At 33.8% G+C, this 11,560-nt stretch overlaps 1 protein-coding gene across 1 annotated transcript; it reads right to left on the bottom strand.

The window, feature by feature from the left end:
• Window positions 1–6,162: 6,162 nt before the first annotated feature.
• On the bottom strand, window positions 6,163–9,745 carry LOC146950010 (protein translation factor SUI1 homolog). The gene is made up of 5 exons (XM_085745989.1): window positions 9,633–9,745; window positions 8,637–8,722; window positions 7,496–7,704; window positions 7,364–7,417; window positions 6,163–6,416 (listed from the first exon to the last, which is right to left on the bottom strand). Exons 2-5 carry the CDS (start codon window positions 8,671–8,673, stop codon window positions 6,372–6,374), a joined length of 345 nt encoding a protein of 114 aa, XP_085602115.1. The 5' UTR covers window positions 8,674–8,722; window positions 9,633–9,745; the 3' UTR covers window positions 6,163–6,371.
• Window positions 9,746–11,560: the final 1,815 nt, after the last annotated feature.

Below are 11,560 nucleotides of genomic sequence, written 5' to 3'. Positions count from 1 at the left end.
TCATAAAAACATTAAGATCAAACATAAAACACGGATATCATGAATGCGTGTTTTGAAAAAGAAAAAAAACAAGTGTGCGATAAGACCTAAAATAAAAAACGACAATGATTTTTTTGTTTTGAAAAATAAAGTGAAATTGATAAAATTATCCTTTAATTTCAAGTAACTTAAAATAGTGTTAAGTAAATTCTTTTACTCAAAAAAGCAAGTGAATATAGATTGTTAATTTATTTTTTTTGGTCAAGTAGCCTAGTGGTTAGAGCTCGCACAATTAAATTATGGAGAAGTGGAGTGTTTGGGGTTCGAACCCCGGCCCCTGCATATAAAATGCAATATCCCTACCAACTGAACTAAGCTCACGGGCATAGATTGTTAATTTATTCCTTAAAATTTTTGGATGAATACAACTAATAGTCTTCATATATCGCCAAATCAAAAAAAAAAAAAAAAAAAATACATCATAGCTAGTTACATCAAACCTCAACAAATAAGAAATTAGCGACTCATAACTCATGGTAGCTTCACACAAAGACAAGAAACTAAGATGAAAAGAACATCCAAAAATCAACATCCTCACTCCTAGATTGTTTCTTCAGCTTGTTGTTTGTGCTTTGCTTTACCTCCAAGTGTACTATCCGAAAGTATATCAGAAAATGAGAGCTTGAGGTTTATTTACAGTTGCAAGATATGTGGAATTTCGTTAAGAAGAATAAATTAATTATGTGACACATCTTAAGCTTCACATAGCAACTTGAGTATCTCGGTTGGGGTAGCACTTGGGTGACATAGTATTTGGTGACATTAGTGATATTGACCAACTACAATATAACAAGTGGCTTTCTTCTCTCTCTTTCACAAAATTTTTTCGTTTTTCTGTACACCAGTAACATTGTGATTGACCAATGTCACCAAGTGTTATGCCATCCAAGTATTATCCGCCGTTGACCCCCTTCTTAAGAAAGAAGAAAAAAATCTAAGCTACCATAAATACGATATATTGCAACTTACTTCTAAAGTTTCTATTTATTTCCTTTTTCTATTTTTCGTTGTTTCGATATTAGATTTTGTTCTACCAAAAATGGTATATTTGACTGTTTTTCCTTCGGTTTGCAGAGTTTTGATTTGGTTTTAGTTGGCATTGTTATATAAAGTTCCACTACGTAAAAAAATTATATGGAAGAAGCAAAAAAGAGTACTTTTTACTGATTTGAAAACGGGGGTTCAATTTCAACCAGATGTTGCAATGATCATTGTCCTCGTAAATTCTCTTTGCACAAGGGAGAAAGTGAAGAAATCTATGAAGGTTTTTGAACTTACGTACGCGTAGAGAGGTAACTAACATGTATGATATGGAAAATGCTAAAAGGAAAGAACTAACTTGCATTAAGATACTTAAGTTAAGGGATCAAACTCAACCTCAAGAATAAATTAAGAGATTAAAAATGTGTTTAAGCCAAAATAAAATACCGATAAAATGAGTAAGTGTATCCTACAAAATTGTCTTTAGCATTACCCCATTTTTTTCCCTTAGATAGAAATCAATCACCCCCTTAATTTATCTTTTTCTTTTAAATGGTAAATGTAAGCATTCTTAGTTTTTTAAGTTGAAAATGGGGATTGAACCCTTAACATTCTTATCACTACTCCTTAATTTCTCACTTGTAGTGACCAAGTCATCCTTATAACCTCGCCTAATTAATTTTGTAGCGTGTGTTTGTTTTCATGGTGGATACCCACCAAGCACACGTTTTTCCTAACTATTCAAATTGGAACTTCTGTATTTTCACGTTGGAATTGCCTCGGGACGCGAAAATTAAAAGCAAAACGTGCATCCAAACAGATACAAGATTTGGGTTCATATATTTTTTTTAATAAATGTTAAGAATATTTTTTAAAACTTTCACTTCTCTCTCAGTGGCCCTAAAAAAGAAAACAAACATCTAGAAATAAGAGAGGTAAGAAATGGTAGAAGCTTGTTAGAACACATAAGAAGAAACAATACTTAAAGCTTATATAGAGTTTGTTTTGGGTGATTGATGACACTTATATCTTACATGTATTGGTTTTGAGATGATTCATGACCAGTAGTAATTTTGTGATTCAAAGATTGAAAGAATTGATTTCTTTTAATAATGAAAGACAAATATTTGTTCCTATTTGATAATTTATTTTAAAGATAAATGTTAGCATGTTACTCAATGTCTATGTGAAACAAATTAAGGTTCAAGAGTTACTATCATTAATGTCAACTAAAAAGAGTTTATGTAGTAGAGATCTCCACAAGTGTCTATCACGGTTGGTACCCACCAGCAACATCCTTTCAGAAGTGGAAGTACATGAAATCTTAGTATGTTCATGGTGGATTCTCATTTTGTTTCATTTCTACCTCTATATTTAAGCAATAACTTGAGGTATTAATGATTTATTATTTGTTATTTTAGCATTTAGGAGAGCATACCTTAGCTAGTTTATAACTTTTATTAATTCTTAAACAAGATTTTTTTTCCTTTGGTTACTACTCCCTCCGTTTCAAAATACATGTCCAAGTCAACCATTTCACATATGCCAATGCACAATTTTGAAAGTTAATATCTTTAATTATCTAAAGTAAAAAATTATAAAAATTTAATATTTTGAAAATATTTGTCGAGACAAATCAAACAACATCTTACATGCTAATATTTGTATTTATACATTAGTTAAAAAGTATAGTCAAAGTAAGTCAAGTGAATAGTGCATATTGCAAAAATTGGACATGTATTTTGAAACGGATGGAGTAATTTAGAACATAGTCACATAATTCACAACTCACGTTGATACACATTACAGGTTCGCGGTACACAACATGATAACAGTTCGTTACGTATAAGGGTATAGAGCTTTGATACACGTCGGCGTCATAATACTAATACTACCAAATTAAGTATAGTAAACTATCAATAAATTTTTAAGAAAAAAGATTATTTTTTACATAATTTTACTAAACAAAACTTAAAATTTATTAGTGATCAGTGAATATTAACATCTGAATGTAAGTCTTTCCAAATGCTCATACATATGGTAAAATTAAAGGTCAGAGCCGTATCTGAGGCAGGGCAAAGAGGGCAACCGCCCTAGGCCCCAAAAAAATAAGTACGAAATTTGGGTCCTAAATTTTTTTTTTAGGGTTTTACTAAGCTCTAAAAAAAATTACTTAGTTTTTTGTATCAAGTTTGATGTTTATATATATTTATTAGTTAGGATCCAAATTATAGATTCACCCTAGGCCACCAAAATCTCAAAAACGGCCCTGTTAAAGGTAGTCATCATGGTTTAGAAGTTATCTATGTACCACCAACCTTTAGCATATATGGCAACACCGCCAACACATAATTACTCAAAATATGGTGGTGAAATTTTGGCACTACATAATTTAATAACAGATCCCACATATCCACCCAAGTACCCAACCACATACTCACACTACTTAATCAACAGTTTGTCTTCTCCTTCCATTGTTCATACATTCTCAGTTGGTACATTTTGAAATAGTTTTCGTAAAAAATAAAGATACTCATATGGTGACATTCTTGGTTTGCTTTCTTTCGCAATGTTTGGTCATGGGCCGACACAAAGAGGAGCTTCCACTAGAGGATATGTTTGTTAACACAAGTTACACACCATCTCCACCTTTACCTCCACCTCAATCTCCAGCTCAGACGTCTCCATCCCCGCCATCTCCACCTCAGTCAACTCCAGTCGATCCGCCGGCCAAGAATGAGATCCATATAACCCTCACTTTCAAAAGTGTGTTGCCCACCACCATCACAGTCTTTCTCGTGATAGTAGTGGCGGAGCCACGTTGTAGTCAAGGGATGCAGCTGCAACCCCTCAACTTTATAATTTACACCTATTTTTCAAGCTTTTTCCTACTATGATAGAAGTGGCACTAAGATGCAACTGACACTAAGTTGGAATTACTTCGTTTAAAGACATCATAAATCATATAGGACAAATTAAAATATGCCATCTAAAAATTGTAATTTATAAAAACAAAATTACAATTGAGAAAAGATGTGTTATTTATACGACCTCCGTTATTTTTAAGCGTCGTTTCGGTATAAATTTTGTATTTTTATTTAACTATTGTTTTGATAGCTTAGAGATACAATTTGTCAATTATACACTTTCTCAAATAATCATGCTTACTTCTATTCAATAAAACCAATTAAAGTTAGTATTTGGTGTCACCATCACCCGTTGACTTAGGTGTCACTATCACTCGTTACCAAGACCACTTCTTTCAACAACATTGATAATGAGTTGATTATTGAACAATTTCAAAACATGAAACCGTGTAAAAGGCAATTATGGAATACACACGCACGTGCACGCGCGCGCGCACACACAGAGATATATATATATTATTAATCAAAGTTCAAAAGATTGAACCTCCTAACCCAAGGTCCCAACAACGCCATTGCGTGATAGGATTCCTAGTCTACAACAAAATGAGAAGATCAAGAAGGTTAAAGGTTGAGGGGTAACCTTGGCGCAACCAGTAAAGTTGTTGTCATGTGACCGTAAGGTCACGGGTTCAAGTCTGAAACACCTCTTGTGTAAAAACGGGGTAAGGCTGCGTACAATACACCAAATGGTGGGACCCCCTTCCCGGACCCCGCGTAAGCGGGAGCTTCGATGCACCGGTTGCCCTTTTAAGAAGGTTAGAGGTTGAAATTGAAATGCAACCGAATCTTAATACCGTAGCAAGCTTTGAATTTGTTTCATTTAGATTTGAACTTCCTTGTATACTCAATTCTTATTAGTAGGAAACATGGCTCATGTTCCATAGTCTAGATTAATTAGATAATGGACTTCGAGCACCAAATAATCAAATAAGAAGAAATTGAATCCTCGTACATAAAGCCATAAATGAATGAATAAAACTAGCATACACCTAATTTACCATCACCGAGTTCACCACTCCAGGGACATATCTAATGAGAATGCTATTTATAAATAAATAGATATTAGATTAAAATATGTGGTTGAGATCAAAACTTGGTTAAGTGAGTCATGTGAATCTCCCACGTACTTTTTCTTCTTCGATATTCATCTTCTTCTTCAATGTTCGTGCCGGCATGAGCATAGGGTCGCCGTCTTCGACGTTGGCCGATAGAGCACGGCCGTTGCATCTCTCTCTCTCATCCCTCCTCTATTCTTGTTAATACTTCGTTTTCGATTGAAATTCGTTGTCAAATCCTTCAAATTTTGGAGTTAATAAAAAATGAACGTGCAATGTAATACGGCTTTTTGGGGTTTGAAGAACGATTATCTTCTTGCGGTGTATCGATCGATAGCTAGAGTCAAGCTTCATGTAGGTTAACAATCATCGTCACTTTAATTGCACTATGATTTGTTTTTCGAGTTTACTCTAGCAAACTAGTTTGATTACAATTGATTTGGATTATGATCTTCGCATTCTGCATGTGCAAGAAGTTAAATAGAGATGGAAAAATGACAAGATAAGAAGTGACTCACTTAAAAATTGTTCGTTTCTCAGCCGTAAGGGTTAACATTTATTTTATCATTCACTCAAATATAACATTATCACGTAAACTGACCCAAATCAAAAGTGATTGAGGATTTTTGTTTTTGGTGGGTGGTTTACGGTGGACATCAACCATGCGTTTAGAAGGAAGCTACAAATTGTAGCTGTTCATTTTTCATGATAATACTAACAACAAAAAAACACCACTCGGATAGTGCTAAACAGAAGAAACCCATTTAGATCAAACTTTCATTAACCGAGGGCAAAATCAAAGTTTAAAAAAAAAAAAAAAAAAAGGGCTGACAACTGTAGAGTATTATTCTTCGTTCAACAGACGATTATCAAAATAGTTGTTTATTATATCAGGTATTTTTTTTTAATGGTGACTAGAATCCAAGATCCCACTCTACTTGAAGAGAAAGAGCAGAAGGCTTCGCCACTTAAACCAACATGCATGATTTTATTTGAAATAATTTTAAAACTTTCGGAAATCGGGCAATCCAGTGTTTTAGGTCATAAAACCTCTTTAATTGTTGATCAATCAAAACTTGTTCCAAGCCAAAGGCATCTGAAATCTTGAATCTGGTATAAAAACATAGCACAGTAAACATAAAGTAACACATCCAAGCATCTGAAATGTTAAATGAAGTCTTATAAAACTCCTTTAAACTCCTTTGATACATATTATTGAAGCAAACACCACATAATGTCATAAATTCCATAATACTGCATCACAACTGTTGAAAATACTACCAGACCACAAGAAATTCCACAATCACATATATATACCCAGCTCGAAATGAGCCAGATACAACTTTAACACTTGTAAGATTCCAGCTGCTCAGAAACCATGAATTTTAATATGCTCCTTCTTCACGATTCCAGCCTGTTCAAATTCACAAGTGCAGAGGGATAAGGACTTTGTTAACAGAGTTAAAGATATCATCTACATAACAAGTTCATGATATATTCAGTTTTCCATGCAATGAAAGGCATGAATAAATGTTTGTCACAATGTTTTCCATATGATGAATGACATGAATAAACGTTTGTCACTACATGGCAGAACAAATATGAAAAGCTATCAACAATCAATGAAGAATATAACAGATCGTTGTAGGCTATATAACCAGTGATTTACGTATCTAAATCCGTTCTATAGAGGCATACATCCACCAAATATAAATTTATGGGTAAAGACTGTTTACCCAAGTCCCGGGAAAGGCAACTCTATAAGTGCCAACCTGCTCAAAGGACTGGTGCGAAAAGATAAAAATTGCAGCATCAAACAACTCATGTAAGTCTTTTAAAAACATAAAGTTTCAGTACAAGATCATTCCCAATCAGGAGGAAAAAAACACACTGAGGCCCTGTTTAGTAAAAATAGTTGATATTCTAGGAAATAGCTAATAGCCTATTGCTGAGAAGCTAACAAAGAACTAAAAGTACTTAGTTGTTGAATTAACTGATAAACATAAAATAATGTCAAAGGACGTATTTATATGATTATTTGAATTAAGCATAGCAGGATTAGCTCAATTTCCAAACAGCTCTATTTTCATTAACAAGTTTATCATCTAGTCCAATAAGCTAAGCATATGCCTTTAAAATCAGACTTCTTTTTACTAATAGAAGACAGACTCTGAAGACCAGAGAAACTTGATCTCAGACAACCACTCAGATCAAATTACGCCACAGAAAATATCAAAAGTAAAACGGAAAAATAAAAAGGGTACTTAACCAGGGAAACAGATGGATCTCAGGATAGACAAAAATTAAAAACGATGAGTACAGTATACTTCATAAAACCAAAGATGTGAAGTCATTCATTACCTGGACTAAAAAGGTAGACACATTTTTCCTCTGATCGCCTTGAAGTTGAATAACCTACACCATAAAAAAATGTTATTTGAAGCAACAAGGGGTAGATAGATCGCTATCTAACAAGAGAACATCAAGACATACCTGTCCTTGCTCTGGGTCCTGGACAACTGTACCATTACAACAAAACTCCTTCTTAAGGTCTTTCAGAATCTTGTTGTAACTGAATTCTTTCTTCAATCCCTGGACAGTTGTCAAGCTTTTTCTACCATTTCGCTGCTGTATACGAATATGGACGTACTCCTTTGATGACCCAGCACCGGCGTCCTCAGCATTTGCCTCAGCAAAAGGATCTAAAATTGTTGCCACACATCCCACAGGAGTCATATATCATATCAAAGTAAGATAATCAATAGTCAAACTTAATTATCATGATCACACAGAAACCATCTATTTCTATTCTTCATCTACATAATGAATGCTGTGTGAGGCTGTAAGTATCAATTTTACATTTTTACCCTTCACAAACGTTAAGATCCTAAGCTTTAAAAATTCAATTTTAAACCACCTCAAGACCCCAAAATACTATTTCAGATCAAAGTTATGTACAATGATTGGCATCTTTTAAGCATCTTGTTCAATAATGGAACGAAACCTTCACACACGATAAAACCCAAAGTATAAACATTAAAAACCCAATCTTAAACCACGTTAAGCACCCCAGAAAAAACTATTTTAGAAAAAAATTCTGTGCGATTCTTGGCATCTTTTAAGCATCTCGTTAAATAATGAAATGACATCTAATTAACATTTAACATTTGCAAGAACAATACTATTAACACACTGATTATCGTTATAAGTAAAAAAAAAATAGGGTCAACATCATGTCCAAGTAAAAGTAAAAGCAATATCAGTAAGAAAGCAACTCATTTCTGGAGTTTAGTTGAAGGTATAATGCATCTACATTTTAACATAAGAGTTAATAGAAGAATTTCTCATTTCTGGAGTTTAGATAATACATCTACGTTTTAACATAAAAGAGAAAATAGAATTTACTAGTCAATTGTCAGGTATAAACAATGAAAACCTAAAGATAATAAAAATTCAAAACAAAAGATATGCTAATGTTAATAATCTGAGACAGCATTTTCAAGGAACCCAACAGTACACAGTATAATTGAACAACTATTGACTACCCTTTCCAGAATGACTGCATATCATGAACAGAACAATTAATCTGACAGACAACACGCATCAATAGGTATAGTATAGAGTTCCAACTTACCGTAGGCAGTAGGAATTTGTGCGTCTAATTCAGACATGAAACTTAATCTCCAAAATAGAATGCCCCACCAACCAGATAGCTCAAACCTATAATTAGAATCAAAACATTAGCTGAATTATAATAACAATCTCGGCACAATAATACAACATCAAAATCATTGTCAAACAATCATCCACAAATCCAACAAAAACAATATATCTATCAGCCCCCGATAAGCATGGTGGGGAATGTCACGTGACATTGCCCAACCACAATAAGCATGGATAATTTCATATATTCATCAACAAATCAGCATCCACGCCCGTCACAATCTCTTAAAAGCACAGCTAAACATGGGTTGAAATCAGATTACTCAAAGTCAAATCAATATTTCTTTAAACAAATCACCCCCAAAATTCATTTACATTTACAATATCTTAATATTACAAAACAATTTATTCACAATGTCACACCACATGCCTAAAAATCCATTCACAATATTTCTTTACAACAAATTACCCCCAAATTTCATTTACAATATCTTAACAATAAGAAACAATTAATTCACGGTTTCACATCACATCCTAAAATTGATACACAAATTATCTCTTTAAAACAAATTACCCCCAAATTTCATTTACAATATAACAGTACAGATCTATTTATTCATTATGTTAAACTAAACACACCAAACACCTAAAAATTGATACCCAAAAAATTCAAATATACAGCTAGAAAAACCATGATTCAAAGATAAAAGCTTAATCGTAACTAGATCTGAATCCCAAGACTTACTCGTTCAAAAATTAGAGACAAAACCCGAAACTTCACAAAATTAACAAATCTCTAAATATCAACAAGAGAAATGGTTTAAATTAACAAGATCTGATCATAACCAAATAAAACCCCTTAAAATTTAGGCAAATTGAAATCAAAATTAGGCTAATTTTATCAAACCCTAAAATTAAAACGCGAAAATTTCGATTTAGAGAAAAAGGATGAATGATCTGATTTTACCTGATCCTAGATTAGGGTTTCGATGCGTAAAGAACTGAGCGATTAGCGAAGAATAGAAACCCTAAAATTGGATAAGGAACGATCTTCTCTCGGTCGTTGAGATTGCGTTGTTTGGGAAAGAGAGAAAATAGGGGAGAGAAGAAAATATAGAGAAATTTTTTTGGGGTATTTTGGGTATGATTGAGTTCTACTTGCGAAAATGGGTGAGGGTGTTCACGCGCTGGGTGTAGTAGGTGGGGTCCAGGAGATGTTTGTGAAATGTTGGCGCGTGGAGTTTAGATGCTTTGTTAAGGAGGTGGGAGTGAGGTTTTTGTATGAGGATAGAATTGTCAGGACAAATAGAGAGTAAGCAAAGTAGAAACGTAGAGAAGCTTGGAAACAACGCATTGAGCATTTGAGCTTTGCCAAATTTAGAGTGGATAGCAAATTAGTTTGATCCGCTAAAAAATAAGGGATTAGACGACGGTGAGACAAACTCGAAGACAACGATATGATTTTTTGTCGTAAATACAAGTCGTTTCTAAACAAATCATAACATAACTTTTTATCATAGATACATATTGTCTAAAATATTAAAATAATATTTTGTCCATTAAACATTGTATAAAACGTTGTTTCGTTCAATACAACAAAAGTGTAAGAATATTTTCTTCTTCGTGACTCTATGTTTAATATTTACTCTTTTATCGAGTGAAATCACCGTGAGTAATTCCACTTTATATGAAGTTCACTATCAAAGTATGAGATCTACATTGATTCCATTCGATAACAGAGCAAATGTTATACGAAGGTTAGGAAAAAGAGTGATCTAACTCTTTTCTTGTTGACAATGAGAATGGTAATGGTAATGGTAATAAGTGCTCTACCGGTCCATGGATAAGCTTTTAAAATAGTGGAATCAAGCGAGGCTATATAAGATTACACCGTGTTTATCGTACCAAGTCCCACCACAATTAACACTATTAACATTGACGTCTTCGAATGAAATCAAAATTTCGAACTCAAGTGAGGCTATAAGATTTACACGGTGCTCGATTCAAACTCAAAATTTTGAATTATAAAATGGGAATATGTATTATTTGGAAAGTGCAATCAAGATCGTACGACCGGTGATGCCCCAAACACATCCCCCCTACTATATGGAATCAAAACTCGTGTATTAGTGCGACCATTGTTAGTAAACATGGCATCCATGGAAGGAAGAGAGAAAAGCTTAACTAACTTTGTATTGATGAATATGAAAATGTTACAATCGGGGAAAAGTTACAATAAAGGAATACATCAAGGCCTATTTATAGGCATCCACTAACTAGTAACTAATACTCCTCATCACTAGCTCTAACTAACTATCTTTATTCTTAATAGCCTCCCTCAAACTCAAGGTAAGAGAACTCTTAGCTTGAGTTTGGAATTACAAAGTTAACACCAAACAGAGGAAATTAAAATGCGAGTATTTGACAACCAAAAAAAATAGTAGTTGATGTGCATAAGATGACCGATACAAAACCGCACACCATAAGAGAAGACTTCCAATCAAACCACTTGTTTCCTCCAACGAAACATCTTGCAAAATCTCGCACTCCAACTACTAACCAAAACAACTTTCCACAGATGTATAACCTCAATAATACTTCAAATGTATGGAAGCAAAACAAACTTCCAAAGCAAGTATGAATAACCAAATTCAAAACGAGGAGGTACCAAAGGTGTTGGCAAGGAAAACATAGCACTCACAAACTACAAAAACCAACATCACTAGCAGAACCACCAAAGTAGATATGTAAGCAATGCTTCACCAAACCAAACCAAATCCAACCAATATTTGATCTCAAGCAAGAACTAACCAAAGCCATAAGGCAAAACGCTTAACCATCGAGCAGAGGCCATAACTCTAGGCTTAACCACTTAACGAAGCTACCATCAACAAA

This window comes from Medicago sativa, chromosome 2, assembly GCF_051527215.1.
Source record: "Medicago sativa cultivar Bolivia chromosome 2, Bolivia_mono, whole genome shotgun sequence".
NCBI classification, from domain to species: Eukaryota; Viridiplantae; Streptophyta; class Magnoliopsida; order Fabales; family Fabaceae; genus Medicago; species Medicago sativa.
The sequence above is the reverse complement of the archived record's forward strand: the minus strand, read 5'-3'. Positions and strand labels throughout refer to the sequence as shown.

Coding starts and splice junctions, on each gene's coding strand:
- LOC146950010 (XM_085745989.1), bottom strand. CDS start 8,673: ATGTCTGAATTAGACGCACAAATTCCTACTGCCTACG. Junction 7,705..8,636: donor ACAAATTCCTACTGCCTACG/GTAAGTTGGAAC, acceptor CAACAATTTTAG/ATCCTTTTGCTGAGGCAAAT. Junction 6,417..7,363: donor TGTCTACCTTTTTAGTCCAG/GTAATGAATGAC, acceptor GAATTTGAACAG/GCTGGAATCGTGAAGAAGGA.